This window comes from Schistocerca americana, chromosome 1, assembly GCF_021461395.2.
Source record: "Schistocerca americana isolate TAMUIC-IGC-003095 chromosome 1, iqSchAmer2.1, whole genome shotgun sequence".
NCBI lineage: Eukaryota > Metazoa > Arthropoda > Insecta > Orthoptera > Acrididae > Schistocerca > Schistocerca americana.
This window is the reverse complement of record NC_060119.1, coordinates 1,067,142,854-1,067,167,829: the sequence shown is the minus strand read 5'-3', so window position 1 is coordinate 1,067,167,829 and position 24,976 is coordinate 1,067,142,854. Positions and strand designations below refer to the sequence as shown.

Sequence of the window (24,976 nt, the reverse complement as noted above, 5' to 3'; positions counted from 1 at the left end):
TCTAGGAATGTAGAATGTGCCTCCTGCCTTTCATCCTCGGTTCGCAGTATACCATCTGGGAAAACGGCAAGCTCAGTTACACACGAGCGATGTTCTCTAAATCCTTGCTATCTGCTGACAGAAGCTTTCAAAAATTGGTTCAAATGGCTCTGAGCATTATGGGACTCAACTTCTGAGGTCATCAGTCCCCTAACTAACCTAAGGACATCACACACATCCATTCCCGAGGCAGGATTCGAACCTGCGACCGTAGCGGTCTCGTGGTTCCAGACTGTAGCGCCTAGAACTGCACGGTCACTCCGGCCGGCACAGAAGCTTTCCGTCTCAAGGTAGTTTACTACACTGAAACTGAGAACATGTTCAAGAATTCTGCAGCAAACAGGTAAGGATGCTGGTCTGTTATTTTGCTGGTCCGTTTTACCGTTGTTGTAGACAGGAAGCACATGCCGTTTTTCCCAGTCGCTTGAGACTTTTCGCTGAGTAAGAGATTCGCGATAAATGAAGGCTACGTAACTGTTCATTTCCGTACTCTCTATAAAACCGAATTGGGATTCCATACGGACCAGGCACCTTATTTTTATCAAATCTTTCAGGGCGTTCTCTATACCAGGGATGTCTATTTCTGTGCCTCCCGTACTGGAATCTGGGTGTCGCTCAAACGACGGTATGTTTGTACGATCCTCTTCAGTGACTGATTTCTTAAACGCGAAATTTAAAACTTCATTTTTCCTTTTGCTGTCTTCTATTGACAAATCAAAGTGGTCAATGAGTGACTGCATAGAAGTATTCGTCCCTCATAGTGATATTACGTAAGACAACAATTTTCTCGGGTTCTCTGCGAGATGGATCGATATTTTACGGACGCACGAATTTCTAGTAACTTTTACCTGCTGCCATCTGCGCGTTCTTCTTTGAACCGAGATTTCAAGTTTCTGCTTCCTCAGCATTTCCCAAATTTTGTTATAAAACCACTCGTCACATACTTGTCCATAGCGCGGTTTACAATCCGTTCCGATTTCTCCCATAGTTCCTCGTCGTCCATCATATAGGAATTAAATTATGTCCATTCATTGCTTAAGAAGGATGCTACCACCGATATATCTGCTATTTCTAGCAAAATTACTCTTCCAGCTTTCTTGACTGATTTATTAGCAGTCCTCGCAATGATGACATCACGGTTACTAAATCCCGTCTCCGTACCGACGTCTTCTACAAGGACAGCCCTGTTCCTTAAGTCGAAATGCACAGAAAAAGACACTTCATTCAACCATAACACTTCTTATGATACTGTTAGAACTTAGCTTGATAACAAGTACACTTGTGACTACGGTTTCTTCCACATGTACGCCTCATTTTAATAACAGAATTTATTTTATTTATTTCTTGAATTTATGGTATGTAAGTGGGAATGCAAGTATGATCTGGAAGTGCCATATCTAAGTCTCAAGGGGCACGTGACACCTTTTTTCATATTGGCCCGCGCGTTTTGGCGCTTCTTTGGCCTGTTCGTTCGTGTAGTTGGTACCAAACCATTAAATCTTCTCAGGGGTAATGCTGTTGCTATAAAGACTTCGTGCTTATAGTGGTAAGTAACTGAGAAACTATGAATTTTATGAATGAGCTGATAGATTGCATTTATTTCAGTTTTTAAAATTAACAAATCACTAATAATTAGGGCGTTTTGCTTCAGAGTTAAAATTAAGTTAATGACGTTTGCAGATAGCACTGTAGTAATTACAGCGGGCGTACGATGAACAACATTAATAGTCTCCGGATGTAAATGGTTTGTCGATTCAGTCAATTACTGTGGGTAGATTTTACCAGTCCATAGATTGGCGTCAAAACGCTCGTCGGAAATTCTGTATGACAGGAAGGACGCCGATAGAGTTCAATCTAGGGCGTGTCAATAAAATCCTCATTTATTAGCTTTAGAAAAGCACCCATTCGGCGAGTAATTGGCCAAAGCCGGTCCAGTGAGGTGCGACCTAAACGAGATTGATGGAGTTGCTCTGCGACGCATCGCTGGCGACTCATTGCTATACAAATCGGCAAACACGAACCATCGCTACCAGCTAGTTACATCGGGGGATTCCGTTGCTGTCAAGCAAAAGAACGCATTATGCAACCTCATCTTAGCAAATAAAAAAGTATTTCGCTTGAGACGTATTTGAAATAAAGAATAAGTGTACATTACTTACAACCATATAGGCGTCACCAATCGTCTCCACTTTGTAGACGTCGTAATTCTCGATAGTGGAGTCGAAACACGTATAGAGATCATTCAGGAAGTCAACCACCTAGAAAAGGAAAGCATTCAGTAAGTTGTCTTCACCTGAGAGGAAAGCTGAACTGAACTTTAAAAGAAAGCTATATGAATTTCAGAGGGAGAACAAATGTCACAATTCGATTTGAATCACAATATTGTGATGGTTTGTGGAAATATAACATTTTAATCCTTCATAAGGAGAACATAAACTAAAAGTTTTTACATACAAGTATATAATATGATGTTTGATCAAATCAAATATCACATACTAACCACCCACATCCAATTATTATTATTAGTACATCGTGATGTGTTAGCCTCATCTAAGAAAACGCCACGGAGAGAGAAACGTTATCTTAGGGAACCTGTATCTTATCACCTGTCACGAAACTGTTTAATATGCCTTCTCATTCCGCATCGTAACGTGTAAGTACTTCGATAATTTTGCGGACTTTTGATGCATCGTGAAAGGCGAGTTTTCACCTCTTTTTCGTCAGTTTTATGGAGAATTTGTTACTGACTTCAAACGGGCTGCAACTTCTGTCATTATAATGAAAAGTCGTCCCTACACCCTTAAATCAACGACACCATTGACGCACAACTCCTTCGCTTATTATATTCAGTCGGTACACAGGGCAAGAAATGTGGAAATTCTTTGACTTTTTTGCCTCTAAGAACAGCATTACAGAATAGATTTCATAAATGATGTGATTTACAGTTGAAATTTTGGCATGGAACGACTACTGCACGCGAGCAATGTCGTAGCTCGAAGCGAACTGAAATAGTGGCTGGGTGTAGTCTAGTGACTGTTCCGTTCCCGCCATTACTCCCAACGCTACACGAAAACAAAGAGCGCTTTCCGCATAATCCTCGTAATACTATGGTCCATCCGTGCGATTTAAAAACGTGAGACTTGAATAGGATATAATAATAAGTCAACGCACCAATTATTCGTCTGTTTCATGGCTATGAGATGCAATAGAATTAAATGTGTTCCATAAAATTACAAAATGCAGTACTGAATCCTTTTGAATAGCAACCTTTGTGGCGACGTACCTACGAAAATGTGGGGAGATGACGTTGTGAATAATATGTGAAATAGCACACAAATGTAATAACAATTTCATGTATCACTGAGTAACACAGTGAATACACAGTAAGTTTTAAAATATTGGTAGAAGTCTTATGCATTTCGTTTCCAATGATGTAACATTTTGGAAATCACTGTTAATAACAGAGATGTTCCAAGGTTTCAGGGAGTCTGATGTACTAGTACTGAAAGTTTTAACTATGTGTATGTGTAGTTTTGGGGAAATAGCTGTTCGTAGGAAAGGACAAGAATTATAAAAGGTAGCATAAAAAGAAAAGGTATGAATCACTTTAATTTTTCATTTAATGTACTGTGTGAATAGTTGTTTTGTTAAAGCACACTACTGCAAGTGGCAAGCATAGACAGTAACCACACTGTTTCAAACACCACAGTATACAAAATAAACAGGCGGTACTAAAGTCGGAACTTAACTACAAATAGAAGCTTTTCTTCATTTTATGCGGTTGTTTTCATCGACATTAAATATCTGTATTCCTTTGGCCATTATCGCAAGGTTATTCTTTTCTTCTTCTTGAAGAAGACTAAGCCTTGTCTCTGCAGCCACAGCTTCCTCTCTTCAACAGTTCTCATCATCTCCATGTACGAAGAACATCCAATCTCACCGATTAAAGTTTTTAAATATGATATTTTTGGTTGTCCTCTCGCTTTTTTTCCTACGATTGTGCCTTCGAAAATGTTCTTTTGGAAGTATATCGTGTCTACGTGTCCAAAGGTATAACTATGATACCTACAAATTAGCTAGGAAAAAGAAGAACTAAACATTTTCATTATATGCAAGGTACACCATAAACCTTCACTCGGTTTGAATTTCCGCATAATCCGTAAATTTTCCTTCGTTATGGAAGCGTATAGGTCACTGAAACTGCGAGTAGGTATCCCTCGCATTCCCGTGAATTGGTTCAAAATCCTGAAAACGCTCGTCCTTTGAGTTATGAGGATAGCATAAATTCTTTTGGGAACGTATTAGATGAATATGAGGAGGAAGTGTTTGATGACTATTATCTTATTATGAGAAAATACTGGTGCACAAAAACGCTACTGTGGACCGGGAAACAACTCTAGATAATAAACACCATTGCAGGTCCCATATACTCGAAGCAGATTGTTGATGACCGCTACAAACTGAATAAATAAATAAATACTGTTAGTACAGGAAAATTTAGATTACCGATTTGTTCTGATAAAGTGCCACTTGTTCACCCGTCCGGATAGCCGCGCTCTTTATTTCGCCGCTTCCGGGATTCAGAGAAGCACGCCGGCTCCGGATATAATTCTCACCGAGTACGGAGGTTTAAAGACGAAGGCATGTGTGCCGGCCAACCTGGATGTGAGATTTAGGTTTCACACGTCTGACTGTGCGGATATCGGATTGATACTCGTGTCCCGCCTTATTTACACGAATCGCAAACATTTAGAAAACGTTCGCACTTTTCACATAACGCTAGACGAACACAGTTGCGGTGGGCCTCTCTATTCTAGTTGCATGTTGATCCCGTGAACATACGAAGTAAAGGCCAGGACGAAGAAAAAGAACAGTTTCAGTTGTTTCCAGTGCAAAAATGCAGTCCCGGTATATATTGTTCCGATTGTGTACGTCTAATAGCGAACCGGGAATGCTCCGCAGTTTTCTAAATATGTTTGGAAATTATACTGTATACACACCGGTGAGCCAAAACATTATGACCGCCTGCTTAATAGTTCCTTTGTTCATCTTTGGAACGAAATACATTACTGATTCTGGATATCAGGGATCCGACAGTTTGTTGGTGTGTTTGTGGAGGTATGTGGCACTGGATGGTTACCTACAGCTCATACAGTTCGCGTGAGTAGTGGGCCGCTGATTTGCGTATTTGGTGATGACACCTGATAGCGACTTACAAGGGTTACATAGGATTTACATCAGGCGAACTTGGTACCTGAAACTACTGCAACGTTTCTGGTTCCGAGACAAGCATAATTATTGTGGTGTCACCGCCAGACACCACACTTGCTAGGTGGTAGCTTTAAATCGGCCGCGGTCCATTAGTACATGTCGGATCCGCGTGTCGCCACTGTTAGTGATCGCAGACCGAGCGCCACCACACGGCAGATCTCGAGAGACTGACTAGCACTCGCCCCAGTTGTACGGACGACTTCGCTAGCGATGCACACTGACGAAGCCTCGCTCATTTGCAGAGCAGATAGTTAGAATAGCCTTCAGCTAAGTCAGTGGCTATAACCTAGCAAGGCGCCATTACTAACATTGCATGTATCTACAGAGTCTCACTTGTATCATCAAGAGCGATGTACAACAATGATGGATTAAAGTTAAGTATTCCAGCAGCTATGTACTTTTCTTTATAGCATTCATTACGTATCCTGTTTCAGTCCTATCTCTAGCCTGCGTGGGTTAACGCGTGCATATTGGCTTCCTCACTCAGGTAGTGTTCGTAGTGTTGGCTAACTGCTAACACTACATATATTGGCAACGAGGCTTAAAAGAGGATTTCGCTTTCGTATTGCACTAATTTACTTGTCATGGCTTCGCTACAATCTCCAGATGTACTGTCCGAATTTTATCGCTTGCGGAATCAGCAGACGCAGGCGTTATTGGATACCCTTGGACAGCTCGTTCAGGGTCAACGTGCAATGCAAAATGATGCGGCAGCCGCCGCTCCACCGCTACCGCACCCACAAGATGCTGTTTCACCCCCGTTCCGGCCATTTGACCTGGTTATGGAAAGCTGGACGGAATGGTCATTCCAATTTGGATTCCATCTCGCCGCCTACAGAATTCAAGGTAACGAGCGGCAGCCTTTTTTATTGGCCTGTGTAGGTGTGTCCACCTACCGTGTGATAGTGAAATTGTTTCCCCGACGCGACATAGCGACTCTGTCCTACGAAGAATTTTTGTCGGCGTTAGATGCCTGTTTCAAAGAAACACTAAATGTCGTAGCAAAAAGGTATACGTTCTTTCGTACAAAATGTACGGCCGGTCGGACTAATAGGGAGTGGGTTGCAACATTGAAAGGCCTTACTAGGGATTGTGCTTTTGAGTGTGAATGTGGACTCCCTTATTCAGATACAATGGTACGTGATGCAACTGCACAGAACGTTTCTGATGTTCGTATATGAGAACAGATTTTGAAACTAGTTAATCCCTCCCTTCATAAGTGATAGACATATTAGATAGGCAAGACACACTTGACTTTGCACAGGAATCATTTGAAACTTCGCCAGCCGTGTGTCACATTAACCAGCCCGCTGGGCGCGCTGCACGGAACGATAAACAGCCCTCGCGCTCGTCCGCGCAGCTGCCGCCTAGCTCTCCACGTGTGCCGCGTAAGCGAGCAAATGCAGTGAAATCATGCCCGCGGTGTGCGACTAGACATTCGCGTGAACATTGCCCGTCATGCCAAGCTATTTGCTTTTACTGTAAAAAGAAAGGGCATGTTCAAAGTGTTTGCCAGAAAAAGCTCCGATCGGCCAATCACAACCATTCCAGGCCCTTTGCTTCACGCCGGAATCGAACAATGGACAATCAGGCTCGTGAACCTTCGCCCATGGACATTCATGTAGTTAATTCCACTCCGTCCAGTGCCACATTCTCTAACAGTGACTGTGTTCGTCCCACAAATAGTGTGCGTCGACGTCGCCGGCAATCCCGTCAAGTCGCGAGTGCTTCTGTACCAGTATCAGTTCAAATTGCACGAGAAAGTCGCTCCTGTCGTCAGCAGGACAATAAACTTTTTGTAGACTTGGACTTTCATGGCTACGTGATGCCATTCCAGCTCGATACCGGAGCTGCAGTTTCATTGATCAATCACGACACGTACAAACAACTGGGCAAACCTCCGTTGCGTGCCGCAAATGTTCAGTTAAATAGTTATTCAGGTCAGAATATCCCTGTATTAGGACAGTGCAGCCTTCGTGCAACATACCAGAGACAAACAAAACTTGTGTCATTTTACGTTCTTCGTTCTTCTTCTGCAGTGAACTTGTTTGGCTTAGATTTATTTCAATTGTTTAACTTGTCAATAGTCAATCAGGTCCTCTCAGTGAATCAGACTGTGCCTTCAGCCAGTGTTTCTCGTCTATGTGAAGAATTTGCAGACATTTTTGCACCGGGCCTTGGTTGCGCTAAGAACTATGAAGCTCATTTTGAACTGAAAGTCAATGCGCAACCGAAATTTTTCAGAGCGCGCAATGTTCCCCACGCGTTGCGTGATGAGGTCGCAAGAACATTAAACGATTACAATCACAAGGTGTAATTGAACGTGTGCAGGCTTCTCTCTGGGCCTCACCCTTAGTAATTTTGCCAAAACCTTCCGGAAAACTGAGACTTTGTGTGGACTTCAAGGCAACTGTGAATCCACAACTAGTGACTGAAACTTTTCCTTTACCCTGCCCGGAAGATCTTTTTGATAAACTGTGCCCGGGTAAATATTTTATTGGACCTAGCAGATGCGTACTTGCAAATACCAGTGGACGCAGAATCCCCGTGTGTCTTGGTGGTTAACACGCATCTTGGTTTGTACCGATTCAAAAGACTACCATTCGGGTGTGCATCCACCCCTGCATTGTTTCAGCAATATTTACAAACTGTTTGTGCGTCGGTCCCTACTGCAGCAAACTATCTGGACGACGGAATGCGAACGCGCCTTTCGCCAGATGAAATCGGCGTTGCTTTCAAATACTTGCCTTACGCCATTTGATCCCCAGAAACCCATTTTGTTGATGTTCGATGCATCGGATTTCGGGATCGGTGCTGTGCTTGCACACAAAGATGGCTCGCTTGATCGCCCTATTGCCTTTGCGTCCAAATTGCTCTCATCTGCGCAAAGAAATTATTCACAGATAGAGAAAGAAGCTTTGGCTCTCGTGTTTGGTGTTACTTAGTTCCATGATTTCTTGTATGGTCGTCACTTTACCATCATCACAGACCACAAACCTTTGACTTCGCTTTTTCATCCGAACAAGCCTGTACCTCCACGTACAGTGCAGAAATTCATTCGCTGGTCTATTTTCCTCTCGCAGTACCGCTACGATATCTTGTATCGGTCCACTGCTAAGCACGGAAACGCCGATGCGTTGTCCCGTTTGCCTGTTGCTGAGGATGAAGCATTCGATTCTTCCGAACTTTCTTGCATGTTCATTGATGCGGAAACCGATGAAGTGGTCGAATCGTTTCCGATTGATTTTCGTCGTGTAGCTACAGCCACAGCTGCTGACCCTGTCCTTGCTACCGTTTTGCGTTTTGTTGCTACGCAATGGCCTTTGTCAAAGTCTCGGATCGAGGATCCGTTGGTTCGCCGATTTTTTGCTCACAAGGAGAGACTTTGTGTTCGACGTGGTGTTTTGTTGTTGCGTTCTGATAATGATCAGTCCAGAGTCGTGGTACCACGTTCGTTACAGTCCTCTGTTTTACGGCTTCTTCACCAAGGTCATTGGGGTATAGTGCAAACGAAACAACTTGCTCGTCAGCACTGTACTTGGTTCGGAATCGATGCTGCAATTACGAATATGTGCTCTTCTTGCATGGCGTGTGCCAAACAACAATCCGCACCGCCGCGGAAATTCTTTGCATGGCTGAAAGCCACTTCCCCTTGGCAACGCTTGCACATCGATTTTACTGGTCCATTCTGGAATGCTAGATGGCTGGTTGTGGTCGATTCTTTCAGTAATTTTCCTTTTGTTGTCAGGATGTCTTCCACGACGTCATCTGAAACCATCCAAGCGTTATCTGCTATCTTTTGCATTGAAGGTCTTCCACAGACTATTGTTTCCAACAATGGCCCACAATTCATGTCTGCAGAATTTCAGTCATTCTGCAAGGCCAATGGTATTCAACATCTGACATCCGCGCCGTTTTCGCCTCAGTCAAACGGTGCCGCTGAACGACTGGTCCGGACTTTCAAGTCACAGATGTTGAAGTTGCAAGAGTCGCATTCTCGGGAGGACGCGTTATTGCTCTTTTTGTCCTCGTATCGCTCTCCGTCCCGCGCTGGTCGCTCGCCGGCTGAGTTGCTTCACGGTCGTCCTCATCGAACCTTGATGTCTTTGTTGCATCTGCCGCTTCAGATTCCTGTGCAGCGGCAGCCTCCTGCTTTTGCTCCAGGCGACGTTGTATTCTATCGCAACTATCGAGGTTCACGGCGTTGGCTCGCAGGGCGCATTCCTCGCTGCCTCGGCCGCGCGATGTATTTGGTTTTGGGGGCCTCTGGTGAGGTGCGTCGGCATCTCAATCAGCTGCGCCTGTGTCGTCGCACGGGTTCTGCCGCTCCCCGTCTGCTTTCAGCGACGGTGCCGTCTGGTCAGCGCCCTGGGGACCCATCTACTGGCTCGCCTCATCCCCAGGTGTTCCCGACGCTGCCTTCCATATTGCCCCATGGCGACGCGCCGCCGCCGCCGTCTGTTCTCCCGCCGGCGACGCCCGCAGTGGACGCTTCGCTGCAGCCGCACAGCGCCTCCCTGGGTCACGCGCCGCCGATCGCTTCCCCTGACCAGATGTCCTCCGCCATGGAACTCTTGCCCGCTCCGGACCAGACGTCGTCTTCGCCCGTCGGGTGCCCCGACCACATGGAGGTCGACATTTCGGCCCCTCCTGTCTCTCTACGGGCGCATACACCGCATGTTGACGTGCACCCTGGACTAGGTTTTCCGGCGTTTCCTAGCTCCCCTCGGACCGAATGGCCGGGTGCGGGTGGCACAGCCTCGCCTGTTGTTAGGCTCCCCACCTCATCGCATACGTCAACATGGGGTCCTCCCCACGGCGGGCGGAAGCCTTATAACGACCGTTCGCCGATTTGCGGGGGAGGAATGTGGTGTCACCGCCAGACACCACACTTGCTAGGTGGTAGCTTTAAATCGGCCGCGGTCCATTAGTACATGTCGGACCCGCGTGTCGCCACTGTTAGTGATCGCAGACCGAGCGCCACCACACGGCAGGTCTCGTGAGACTGACTAGCACTCGCCCCAGTTGTACGGACGACTTCGCTAGCGATGCACATTGACGAAGCCTCGCTCATTTGCAGAGCAGATAGTTAGAATAGCCTTCAGCTAAGTCAATGGCTACGACCCAGCAAGGCGCCATTAGTAACATTGCATGTATCTACAGAGTCTCACTTGTATCGTCAAGAGCGATGTACAACAATGATGGATTAAAGTTAAGTATTCCAGCAGCTACGTACTTTTCTTTATAGCATTCATTACGTATCCTGTTTCAGACCTATCTCTAGCCTGCGTGGGTTAACGCGTGCATATCGGCTTCCTCACTCAGGTATTGTTCGTAGTGTTGGCTAACTGCTAACACTACTATTATAGTACTGAAAGATGTCTTTGAGGAAGACATCAAGCATCAAGGGATGCAGGTGGTTCACAGCTATCAGTGTGTCTTCGATTACTAGATAGATCCAGTGCGAGCGCAGGAGAATGTCTCCCACAGCATTATACTGCTCTCACCAACCTGGGTCCATGGCGTGCTGCCCGTTTCGAGCCGCCGTTCACAACGATGAAGGCGTTTCTGGAGTCGACCATCGTCTTAATATAGCAAAAATGTAATTCAGCCGAAGAGCCGATACGTTTCCATTGACCGTCGGTCGAATTCCGATGGTCCCATGCCCACTGCAGTAGTAACTGATGGTGTTGTTGGGTCAACAGGTGATTACGTAAATCTGTCCTACTCTACTGAACAGAGAAGCCTCCGAACGTCACGTTCTAAATGGTTCAAATGGCTCTGAGCACTATGAGACTTAATATCTGTGGTCATCAGTCCCCTAGAACTTAGAACTACTTAAACCTAACTAACCTAAGGACATCACATACTTCCATGCCCGAGGTAGGATTCGAACCTGCGACCGTAGCGGTCACGTGGTTCCAGACTGAAGCGCCTAGAACCTCACGGCCACACAGGCCGGCAACGCTACGTTCTATGAAGAGTCGTGGACGTCGAGCCATTTAGCGCCTAGTTGTAATTTCACTGTCCTTCTACCGCTTCTCGTAGAAGCTCGCGACAGTAGCACGTGAACATTCTACTAGCTTCGCTGTTTTCGAGACACTCGTTCACAGGCTTTACGTAATAATAATCTGTCCTGTGACAAAGTCGCGAGTATCAGTCGATTTCCCTATTTGCAGCCCATACCTTCTTTGGGGTGATTCCTCATCCGTCTCTGCTGCGTTTACATACTTTCCATAACCCGTTACGTGCCCGCAATGTTGCCAGGCGGTATCCCACTTCGCGGTGGGCAATGCTCATAATGTCTTAGATTATCAGTGTATGTCCTAATCTTTCTCCCTCCTCTTTCTGTCCTCCTCTTCCTCACTCCCTCTGCCCATCTCATTTCCCTATGCCCCCTTACTGTCCATTTCCTCCCCCCCCCCATCCTCACCCCTCTCTCTGCCCATCTTTTAATTGCCCCTCTTTGTCCATTTTCTCCCACTCCCTCTCTCTGTCCATGTCATCTTCCCAATTCTCTCTTACCTCGAGCCTTATTTATTGTTATTACAAATCTGCTTGACTGGGAAAGGAAGTAACTTTAAATGAATGGATATATTGGTAGGTATCATTAACACACGGAATGCAGGAGAGACCACTGCAGCTACTGGGTCTGTGAGAATACTAGGCTCAATGACTGTATTTTTAATAACATTAATCTGTGAACCGGTACGACTGCAAAGTTTCAGATTCATATTCCACAACAGTGCGCCCATTCTAATCCTAAGTCTATGAGCCATAAATATAACATTCATCTTCCCTCTTAAAACTGACTGCAATGTATAACGCAAAACAGAACGCTGTTGTCTAGTTCTTTACGTCTAAAATCATATACTGGGTGATAAAATTAAAGTGGAGCTACTCAGCGCGAGCCGTCATAATGGAACACGTGTGAAAAAAACTACTTTGTTTTAAATGGCATAATGGCTGCAAGAAAGCAAACGAAACTGCGCAATTTCACAGCACATTTTCTCTTTCGCAGACGTTTTTAGCAGAAAATCTGTACTTAGTTCTTTCTGTTGCTCGTGCTATGGTCCGCAGCAAAGCATTATAATAAATAGCGATTGATTTACGCAGAAATTCCTTGTTATGTATTGTACACGTCAAAGCGCTTACCCCATAAGTAATAAAGTGTAGTGTTAAAACTGGTCTAGAAGTTATGTATAATTTTATATAATTGGTGAAGAACTGCTTAAAATTTTAGCTAACAACGTTTCCTCGTTACATATTACACACGTATTTATTTACCATACGTATTTAAGTAATGATGTAGCCTATATCCATCCGAAAGTTTCGGTCAAGAACATTTCGGGATATTTACTAATAACGTATCCCTTTTATGTATTACATATACATTTATTGAAAATAATTGTAGCCTACATCAGTCTGAAAGTTTATTAGAGTGTTGTGTAAAAATTTGAAGTAAATTGGTCAAGAACATTTTGAGATTTTTTGCTAATGACGTCTCCCCATTATGTATTATAAGTACATTTATGTACCATATATATAAAGGAAAATGTAGCCTATGAACATCTGAAAGTATGCTAGAGTGTCGTGTAAAATATATATGGTAAATCACTCAAGAACTTTTCGAGATTTTTCGTAACAACGTTGAACGTCAGCTTGTCTTCCTCTCCTTTAGTTGAATAGAAGGTGAACCACTGCACAGTCAAATGTCAAACGCATACGATTTGTCCGTAACTGAAACTACAATGGAAAATCTGTCTTTGATGGTTTTTTGGGGAAGTTATACGCATGGGCATTCATACTCATGAATAGAAGTGTAATGTTCTCCATCTAAATGAGTCATTTGGTATTGAGGTGGGAGTAGCACAATGGGTGCATAGACACACAGAGAGAGTTCATATTGCTTTTACTGTGCATTAAGTTCCATGAATACTCAAAATGATTCTGCATACATACTCTCTGTTATAACATAAGACTACATAGTTACATATCAATTATTGTATCACGTGCAAAAACTGTGGTACCTTGATACTAAGCGTCACTTTCGCACCTCTACGAGTTCGTATGTTATGTCGTTAGTATAGCGCATACGGCGAGCTAGAGTCTTTTGGTGTCTGTGAAAGAGGACTTGTGTGGAAATAGGCAACTTAGCAGGAACTGCGTAACCCACAGAGAGTATCAGTATTGATTATAGAAATGTGTTAAGTTGAAGATTAAGGTCGAAGTACCGAATCGATATAATTTTCAGCGAAGTCATATTAATTAAGGTGGAATCAAGATGTTTGGAAGTGAAACACGCGTTCGGAAAATTGTACTTCGTTGCTCTGTGTGTTAATAACGCGAATCAAAGTTTAACGACGATCAGAATAGCGATTTGAGAAACTGTAATTTATCACACATACAATGTACGTCAGTTTGTGACTTATTAAAGAGTGGATTCACAAATGAACAGTGTGAGAATGGCAGTAGCTGAAGTGCATTCAAACTATAACTAATTAATATCAAGTATGTAATAAAACTATTTTTACTGAAAATACCAAAATCAGACAATTAGGAGAGATTAGTTAATAGTGTTGAGCATTCAGTGGTTTCAGGACAGATAGTCATTAATATCGTAACCAGGTCCAATATTTTCAGAAGCACAGTATTTTAAGAACTTTCAATACTTCAAAGAAGAGAAGTGGGCCAGGTTTACGCTACTGTTTTCCTAATGCGAAAGATTTGCGTACGTAAGCTAACAGTTCTCTATCATTAGAGTCTAGGGAACAGTAGCAGTCTTCATCAATAGTATATACTCAGCATGTCATTGTGTTCCATTCTAACGCGAAAATGACTGGTTCTTTGAAATAGTAATTACTGTTGATATTTCGAAATTAGACGAGAAATTATGTCGATGTACCCATGTCGTGGATAGAAGAAAGAGCTGTAGAGATTAATATGACGTCATTAGAGGACGAGAGTGGCTCAGTTGGGCAAATACATTAGAAGGGTGTTTTCACAATAATGATGTAAATATTTCAGGGTTGACGGAGGACATATTCTTCCTATATTGTTATGTCACTCCATCGTCTGTAAAGGCGGCGATAGTACTGGTAGCGCTGCATTACTGCTTTCCATTCTAGAACATTAAGAAAATATATATAGTTTACTAAAAACATTAAAAATATAAGATAACTACACGATTTTAAAATTACCACAACAGACATATGTACGCTGAAAATTTTAAGTCACATATTTCTCCTTTTCAGATAACAGTCAATTGAGTCAGTCTTTACTAGGCTAGAAATGAACAATATGTGAGTTGGCATATTCATCAGACACAACAGAAAAACTTCTTGTTGACATAGCCATCCTTCCCTGTCCGTCGCCACCTTCACCATCTGATTGTAGTTGCTGCAGTTTACACCACTGATAAACTTCGTGATACGCGTATAATAGGATTGTCTTTTGTTTTTTTCCCAGAATTTAGCTCCTAAGACGTTTTATATGAAGCTGGTATGTCGAATTAGGTGTTCAACTAATTTCGTTTTTTTTCTCTGTTTACATCACTCAAGGTGTTTTCCTCTGTATTTATTAATTCAAATAACACCTTTTTTGACTGGGGGTGGGGTATGGGGGGCAGGACGGGTATGAAAAATCATCTTTGGCTTTGCTTCTTTATATTTAATTCTCTTTGATCTCCTGATTTTTCTTTGCACCCGTAATTCGCATTCTGCATTATTATTACGTTTAGGTCCCAAATTTTCCCTTAGAATTCTTCTTTGAACTTGTTCCAATTTTTCAAGGTACCCAAATCTCGTTATTTTAAGTGTTTCGCCTGCATACAGTATTTCAGGCCCTACCACTGTTCGATAGCGTCTCAGATTTATGTTCTGAGACAAATATTCTTCGTTATACGTCTGGTATGGACTACCCTTTCCATTTCATATCCTCTATTTTCTATAGCTGTTTTTTTTGTATGGCTCGTTATACGTTCTCCTAGATATTTAAAATAATTTGTTTCATACATTTTGTTGTTATGAATTTCTAAATTTTTGGGGTAGCACTGATACTTCCCATGAAATATGCATTTTCAAATGATTTGTTTAGTCCTACTTTGACTGCTTGTTTCTATAATTCTGCGATTTGTTCGTTGACATATCTAGTGAGTCAGTTATTAACGCCTGTCGTCAGACAGAAAATATATCGTGATTTCATTTCGTTGTATTTCTAGTAGAATATCCTTAGTAATGATGGATATCTTACACTCTCTAGTCACCCTCTCTAATCCACCGTTGAAAACTAGAGGTAACAAACGATCTCCTTGTGTTACACCTGATTTTATTTCAAAAGTTTTTAACAGTTCTTTCGAATGTTTTACTTTCGATAATTTGTTCGTTAAAGTTTCTTAAATTATTTCTGTTATTTTATAATTGAATCTCAGTTCCTTTGTAACGCTGATTAGTGCATTTCTATCGATTGTGTCATAGGCCTTTTCCAAATCTACAAAAGTTATCACATACTTCAAGTTTAATATTTTCCTAATTTCTACTACGCTCCTCACTTTCAGCTCTCTTCAGAAATGTCTGGCAAGAGGCAGATTCCTCGTAAATTGTTATGATGTCATTTCTTTTTTTTATTTCGTTGGTATATTATTCCAAGGCCAATTCTGATAGCAAAGTGTTAATTGTCCAGACATCATAAATGATAATGTTTTCACTAGAGTGTTTCGACAATCCAGCAACTGTGATGTCGTTTCCTGATCATCTGTTATTTTTAAGTTATTTTGTGATTCCTCTGACTTCTTTCGTTGCTGATACTGAGTCTGAGTGCAGTTGCGTTTGGTTATCGAAATTAAATTCTATTTTTGTTGGATCACAGTTACGTACTTCATATGTAGTTCTTTGAAGTAGTACACAAGTGCTCTTCAGTTCTCTGCGTTATTTTATGCAGTCTTCCAAGTGTTTGGCTCTATAAACTGCACACTTTGTGGTGTGTACTTAAACTACTTTGTAACACGTTACAAAAGTCCCTTGCGTTGTTCTACATAAAATATAACTTAACTGACGTCAGTTGATTTTTAATGTATTGTACTCTGACTTTTTGAGTCCTTTTGAGGCACGGCTTCTATAAACGTTCCAGTGTTCTTACTATTTTTATTTTCAATCCAAATATTCCAGATTTCTTGTTGTAATTAACTCATCGCAATCATTATTCCATCATGTATGTTTCCATTTCTTTTTAACAGAAATAGTTCATTCCGGAGTCTGAATAACGTCTTTTCGAAATTTTTCCCAAGAACTGCATATCCTTCTTTCCAAAATCATTTTGAAATTTTCTTCCTTTAATTTGCTTGTGTCAGACTCTTCATGTTGTTATTGATTCTTTTCTCCAAGTACTGGCCGACTCCGTAATTAATGCTCGAATTGTAGTGGTCTGAATCCAAAACGCCACTCTTGGCTACTTTTACACTGAGTACCTCCATTGCAGACTATGTACTTATTGCATCAGGATAGAGGTATATTTCACCACAAGTCTCCATGTGTGGAGACTTGAGTCTCTCACTGTCGGCCTCCGTTGTTTTAGGTGTAAGGCAGTTCCTTGCTATTGCTCTGTGATGACGTTTTTTGCCAGTTTATGCATTAAAGTCTCAAAGTAGTATTGCTATATTTGTCAACGGACTATCGTCTAAGGTGTTTTTCACGTTTAGTTCAGAATGTTCAATTTGCTCTTTCTTTGTTCTGCTCTTTTCATTTATTGGCGCACATATATTTAAAACAGTGTCAACTTCGATGATTTAAATGTTAATTTCAAAAATCTTTCATTAATAGATTTAAATTCTATTACTGAATGTAATATGTTTTTGTTTACAACGAAACCTATTCCAAATAAATATACATTATTCGCAGCTTTTTTTCCTGGCTTTGGCTTAAATATGCTGAATTCTACTGTATCAAATGGATGATGGTTGGTAAATCTTATTTCTTGCTGACTTGTTGTTATTACATTTTTTTGCTCAGGAAGTATATTTAAGTTTTAAGTTCCTCGTTTTTAACAGCTAATGTACGTTCAAGTGGTTTTCAGTATTTGTGAATTAGGTTTTATTTCAGTCCTTGTAGTGTTTGTGGATTTTGCACTTATCCACATTTCCTTACTTTTAAACTCTTGTTTAGTCACTGCAGTTGATTATCGCTATTATCCTAAGGAACTGAGTCACGATGCATGCTACAGAAGTTGTGAAGAACGTTATTTTCTTGAGGGGCAACCTAATTCTTGTAGGATAGTAAAGAACTGCTTGAAAATAGCTATCGAGTCGAAAATGTACGAGAGTCCGAAAGAAAATATGAAAGCAGTCAAAATAGCGAAAGTGTTATCAATTAGACAAAAAATGTCTACTTGGATTTTTCTCATAGTTCGAAGAATTTGGCGAATTTGAAGTTTTCTCGTGGTCATGGTCACTTAGTTGTTTCCAGACCAGCATTTCCCTTGTATAAAATTTGCCATTCTTCACTATCCGTGAGAGTTTGGAGCATCGTCACGGAAGTACGCTGTAGATCCCAATATTTCACTTTCGTACGTAATTTACACGATGCGATCGAATTGCAACCGGTGAACTAGCTAATTACTAAAACAGATGTCGAAACAAAATTGAGTATCTCTCTTTATTGCGGATGAACGAAATATTTACGATTTTTCTACCATCCGAAATGGTGTCTGTATTCGGTGCAATTTCTATTTGGTAAGAGCATTACGTTTCGCAAGAGGGTCTCATGGCAATCGAATTTTTTAATTTTTTTTGTATTAATAGTATGTGAATTTCAGGACAAGTATCTATCATCAAAATTAGTTCTATGTAACTCCCAAAAATTCTCGAGGAAATCGACTTTGAAGCTTTTCGACCGTCTTAGTATGCTGAAGATTGGTTAATTTCCCATGAAATGTCATGTGGCTGTGTTGTAGAATGTTCGGCTACCCTGTTTGTGACACAGGTTCGCCGGCCGGGGTGGACGAGCGGTTCTGGGCGCTACAGTCTGGAACCGCGCGACCGCTACGGTCGCAGGTTCGAATCCTGCCTCATTCATGGATGTGTGTGCTGTCATTAGGTTAGTTAGGTTTAAGTAGTTCTAAGTCCTAGGGGACTGATAACCTCAGAAGTTAAGTCCCATAGTGCTCAGAGCCATTTGAACCATTTTTTTTTTTTACACAAGTTCGATTCCCAGCACAGATAATATTCTAAACAAAGGTGCGTTTTCCATGAACATTTCCATGAAGCGTAAAAAACACAGGGGGGGGGGCAAGGATGAAAAAGTATTTAATTCGTGATGTTTCTTTAATTTAAGCAGTCTTTTATAAAAATCTGTAGTTACGAATGTACATTTGAAACGAAGGCTTTTGCTGTACGATATGTAATTACAGATAAGAGGACGTGCATTTTTCATAAAATTAGCTATTAGGTACCTGTCAGCATATACTTCATGTATTTCGTATTTAATGACATAAATTATAAATATATTTTGCTAATGAGGATATTTCAGAATTGGTGTGAATTGTAAGCCAAGACACTTTTAATTATTTTCCAATTCAGTTCAATTCAATTTTTAAAACATTATGTACAAAACTGTAACAGTTAAGCTTTTTATTCTTGTAAATATGAACTTCTTGTATTTGTTTATTCAATTATGTAATTATGTGTACATTGTCACTATGTGTTGTCGGTGTTGTCGATGGCTAAATTGAGTACACACTCAAAGGAAAAAAAAAAAAAAAAAAAAAAAAAAAAAAGGAAATACGTATTAGAACTGAACGAAAAAAAAGAACATTATGAGCGAAACGAGACTCGAACCTATTACCAGTCTCAAGCGCCACTGATTTTTCGCCATGTGTATGCATTTTAAACTTCACAGAATTGATAGTACGAAAGGTAGCTTTGTTTAAAATTTTGCATCAGCTGGGAACAGAACTTAAAACCCCTACGCCGCATGCATGAAACCACAGCTTTTGCATATTAAAACAGTTTGAAATTTTTTAGACTTTCAGCGATTTTTGGGGGTTAATATTTGAGTTCTGAACTTCACGTACCATTAATATAAAAAATTACAAAAATCGAGTTACCGTACGGTGCCCCTGTCAGCTGAATGTGGGTGTCCAATAAAGCATACGTCTACAGCTAAGATTTCGGGACAGAAGCTAATCCGTCCACATTGTAGGCAGGTAGGTGGTACCTGTAGCGGCGTGCTCTCGGCGGACATGGCGGTGAAGCCGACGATGTCGCTGAAGTAGATGGTGACGCAGTCGAAGCTTTCCGCCTCCACCTTGTGGCCCCTGCGAAGCTGCTCTGCCACGGAGCGAGGCAGCATCTCGAACAGCAGCGCCTCTGGTGGCGAAAACAACGAAACCGTAAGAAGTAAGCTGAGACAGAAGTCTAATCAAAAGTAGGGCACTGTAGCTGCAAATACAAGTTATGGTGATCCACAGCTTTGGAGCCAACTATCGTCTACACAATGTAACAAAAGTGTAGCAAGAAACTTTGAGTTGTTCTAGAGGATTGTAATGAGGAGCACATTTATTTCAGGAACTCGTGCCCACAAATGTTGTCTAACGATGTTAGACGGCGTAAAATTTTAGACGGAACAACGCTTACTGCAAGGTGGCCCGTTTGGCAGAAAATTTGAATTTGTACTTAGCGGTATCTACTGGGCTGTGACAGTGGGGTAGCGTCCGACACCATGTAGCGCCCTGAATGCTGTCAGGTCCAAAAGGGCAGAGTGCGCACAAATCTTGGCTCGTATACATGCAGACGGGGCTGCAGGGGCACAGAAAATGGTGCCTGAACGACACCGGTGCGATAGTGGAGGTGCAGGTTGACAACTGAAGCCTACACACAAACGTGTGCTTCAGATAACTTGTAAGCTACAAACGATCCTGTTAACAAGTTGTGGCAGTACGATCATATAATTGGACAAATACAAGGCGCCCCATGAGAACTGGTCAGTATTCAAATATATGACAGGAGCAATCATCTGAAGCAAAAAATTTCATATGGATATGTGCCCTACTCCGAGTTGCTTCTGAGATAGAACACATTTAATGATCAGGGTGAATCAAAAATAACTTGACAAATTTGGAATGATACAGAAATTTTTTGAGATAACTTATAGAATCGGTAGAGGCGTCATTTCGTAGCAAACAACCTCAAGTTTGATTCATGTAGTGCATCAATACCCCATTCCGTCTCTAGGGGCGCCAGCGTAGTGCAAATAAAAAGGACGACTTTCACTGGTGCGAAGCATGCTCGCTGCGTGAATTTTGCAGCGAATATGCTAAACAACCTCCAAACAGGCCTACAACTTACTTTTGGCTCAGAAAGTTTGTAGAGACAAGTAGTTCACTGCGACATGATAAATAACCAGGTCGCCCACGTGTTGAAGAGATTAAGGAGAGCTATACTCGCAGTCAACAAAAGTCAGCGGGACCTGTGTCTCGAGAGACTGACTTTCCACAAACGACTGTTTTGCGAGTACTGTATAGACGCTTACACTTGAAACCATACAGATTCGCAATGATACAGCACATTATTGATGCAGATAACGTTGCCCATGGGAAATTCTCTGCATAAATGTTATATCGGATAGAGGACTACGAGACAGCCTTGAACGCAATAATCATTAGCAATGAGTCAGCATTTCATATCAGTGACGTGGTAACACTCACAACTGCAGAATATGGGATAGCGAAAATCCACATACATACTGGAACCCATACGTGACAACCCCGAACTTAATTTCTCTTGTCCCCTTAGCGAACTGGAAGTGTATGGTCCTCTCTTCTCCATCGAGAAAACTGTAGCTGTTATGTGTATCTGCATACAGTTTAGAAGTTTTTAATTCCACCGATCGATGAAGATGACGAAGATGCGATTGCTTACCACCAACAAGACGGTGCACCACCTCATTGCCTAACCGAAGTTTCAGTTTTCCTCGATAATGGTTTCACAGCTCGGTAGATTGACGGTAAGTGACCAACCGCATGGCCCTCTCGCCCTCGAGACTTGATATCACTGGATTTCTTTCTCTGAGGTATCATGGAAGACCATGGGTATGTTCCTCCCTTTCGAAACAATTCAGAAAACCTGAATCTACGTTGCCATTGTACAAGTTGCGACCGATCTGCTACAACAAGAGTGAGGAGAATTTGATTACGGGTGGGATATTTGCCGCATAACGAACAGTAGTCACATAGAAACAAAATGACACATGAACTCTTATGTGAATCTTGATATTTTTTCTTCAAAATAACACATCTACCGATTCTGTAAGTTATCTCAATAAATTTCTAGATCATTAAAACTAGTAAAGTCCTTTTTCTCATTCTGCACATTGTTATTTATTTTATGAATTATTCAATACAGTCAATTTTTACAACTGTATATGCATTTTACAAAGTATTTATTAGAAAACGCGTGTTTTTAAGACAGTCGTGCACCTGTACGTGAGACATTAATACGTGCAGAAAGTCGACGTACTCTGGTAGCAGGACTACGGTGCGCTGTTTCAACAATGTGTTCCTGTTCCAGCACGCGTTGCTAATCTATAGTTCAGAAGAAAATTGTGAACTTGGAATAGTACCTGTTTCACTCAGTATGCTGAAATCTCTGGTAAACACTCTGCAAATCAGGAATTCGACGTCTCCGAAAGCACAGACGGTACAGACTTCCATTGCGGAAGTCGTTAACATACACCATGTCTTCAAATTTGTCAATTAGTGTAGATGTGCGGTAATTTAGCCAGTGGATGTACAAACACAATCAAACGACACTTCTCTGTGACACTCTCTCAATTCCTCCCATCCCTCCCACGACTTCGGTCACGACGCACCATGGACAGCTATGCATTCAAGCAAAACTACATCGACCGCGAACTAACAGAAAACAAACAAGGGGTAGAACATGAAGATGATGTAGCTTTCTACGACATTAGCAACGTACAACAAAGAATATGTGTCATGTGGAAACTACGAGTTAGTTCCAAAAAAGTATGTTTGGCGATATTACTCAGAAATAAAATTTTCTTATCACTGTTCCATATCTGTCCGAAGCAGTGAAGCCTCGGGAAGTACTTGTAACAATGTTTTTCCCCTGTTCCCGCTTTACTCTTTTTTTTTTTTTTGAGCTATTGGGATAATAGTGGTTGCTGCAACACTGTTAAGCATTGCTTTTAATAGTGTTTTTGCTTCCTTGTTCGCAACCTTGACAAAAATTTGATGCTATTTCATGTTATCACAAGTACCCGATTACGAGCGATTTTATATTCACTTACATTGCGCGGAGACTGAGGTGACATACGATGTCGCAAGGAGATAGTAACAAGAACGGTCAGGTGGTACGTAGACAGGCGAAAGTCAGCTGATCTACATCTACATGACTGCACTGCAATTCACCATTAAGTTTTCACACTCTGAGGAAAAAGCTGGTTACTGAAGTTTCATGAGAAGTTCCTGCCGCAGCGATAAACGCCGTTGTTTCAATGAGTGCCACGCCAATTCGTGTATCTTGTCCGCGATACTCTCTATTACGCGATAATACAAAACGAGCTGCTCTTCTTTGAAATTCGTCGATGTCCTCCGTCAGTCCTATCTGATGCGGGTCCGACATCGCTCAGCGGCACTCCAGAGCAGGGTGGGCAAACGAAGTGTAAGCAGTCTCTTTAGTAAACCTGTTACATTTTGTAATTGTTCTGCCAATAAATTGCACTATTTCGTTTGCCTTCCCCACAATATTATCTATGTGATTGTTCCAGTTTAAGTTATTGGTAATTGTAATCCCTAAGTACTTAGTTGAGTTTGTAGTCTTTAGATTCGTGTGATACATCGATTCGCTGAAATTTAGCAGATTCTTTTTAGTGCTCATATTTATTACTTCACACTTTTCATAATTTAGAGTTCATTACCACTTTTTACAGCATGCAGATATCTTGTCTAAATCATTTTGCAATTTAGTTTGATCATCTGACAACATTAAATGTCGGTAAAAGACAGCATCATCTGTAAACAAAGATTGTCTCCTAAATCGTTTACGTAGATCAGGAACAACAGAGGCCCTGTTACACTTCCTTGGGAAGTGCCAGATATTACTTCTGGTTTACTCGATAGCTTTCCGTCAATTATTACGAACTGCGAACTTTCTGACAGGAAACCACGAATCCAGTCACGTAACTGAGACTCCATAGGCATGCAGTTCAATTTGAAGTCGCTTGTAAGGAACGATGTCAAAAGCCTTCTGGAAATGTAAAAACATGGAGTCAATGTGACGCCCCTTGTCGATAGCATTCGTTACTTCGTGACGATAAATAGCTAGTTATGTTTCACAAAAATATTATTGGCTATTTGTCAATAAATAGTTTCCTTCGACGTGATTCATAATGTTCGAGCACGGTCTATGTTCCAAAGTCCTACGTCAAATCAACGTCGGTGATATGGGGCTGGGATTTCTTCTATTTCCATTCTTGGGTATTGGCGTGACTTATGAAACTTTCCAGTTTCTGTGTACCGATCCTTCTACGAGAGAGAGGTTGTACATGATTGCTCAGCAAGCAGCTGTTGAATCAGTAAACTCTGAAAGGAACCTGAATAGTAGACAATCTGGACCGGAAGTCTTGGCTTTCTTAAGTGTATTAAACTGCTTCGCTACACTTCTACTTCTAAGTTACTCATGTTGCCAGTTGTTCAAATTCTGGAATATTTACTTCGCCTTCTTTTGAGAAGGAATTTCGGAAAACCGTTTTTAGTAACTGTGCTTTAGTGGCGCTGTCATCAATAACATAACCATTGTTATCGCACAGTCAAGGTATTGACTACGTCTTGGCAATGGTTTACTTTACACACGATCAGAGTCTCTTTGGGTTTTCTGTCAGATTTCGAGACAGAATCTCGTTGTGGAAACTATTAAAAGCATCTCACAATGAAGTTGGCGCTAAATTTCGAGTTCGCGTAAAACTTCGCCGATCTTGGGGATTTTGGGTTCTTTTAAATTTCGCGTACTTTTTTCGTTGCTTCTGCAATTGCACTGTCCGCTCCGTCCGAGACTAATTACATGCGGAGAAAGAAAACACGGCGACTGGGAAAACGTATGTGATACTCCGTGGGGATCAGAAACGGAGCGAGTACGCATGTAATGTGTCGGGTTGCGTACTTCACAAATCAAGGCACCACCGTTACATCAGGGCTACCTGGCTTCCTTCAATCCCACTGTAGTTACGCGAGTATGACGAGCCTGACAGCTGTGGCGCTGCAATCGCTTGATACTCGTCGTAGACTCATTGTCTCCTACTGAAGCAGGAGTGTACGGCTAATCGTAACTTAATGTTAGTACGCAAGATGAGTTGGTTGGTTGTTTTTGGGGAAGGAGACCAGACAGCGAGGTCATCGGTCTCATCGGACTAGGGAAGGACGGGGAAGGAAGTCGGCCGTGCCCTTTGAAAGGAACCATCCCAGCATTTGCCTGGAGCGATTTAGGGAAATCACGGAAAACCTAAATCAGGAGGGCCGGACGCGGGATTGAACCGTCGTCCTCCCGAATGCGAGTCCAGTGTCTAGCAAGATGAGTCCAGATACTGCTGCTGTGATATGGCGTTGGTGAGGCGAAATAACCGATTGTCGGGATCAGATGGCCTTGAACGAAGCTGTG

At 41.9% G+C, this 24,976-nt stretch overlaps 1 protein-coding gene across 1 annotated transcript in view; it reads right to left on the bottom strand.

The window, feature by feature from the left end:
• Positions 1–24,976, bottom strand: part of LOC124549794 (guanylate cyclase 32E) — an 828,442-nt gene that overhangs the window by 63,491 nt on the left and 739,975 nt on the right. The window contains exons 19-20 of the mRNA XM_047125268.1: positions 19,518–19,669; positions 2,199–2,297 (exon numbers count right to left, since the gene is read on the bottom strand). Of these exons, the coding sequence (XP_046981224.1) occupies positions 2,199–2,297; positions 19,518–19,669 (251 nt within the window). The remainder of the gene's footprint in view (positions 1–2,198; positions 2,298–19,517; positions 19,670–24,976) is intronic.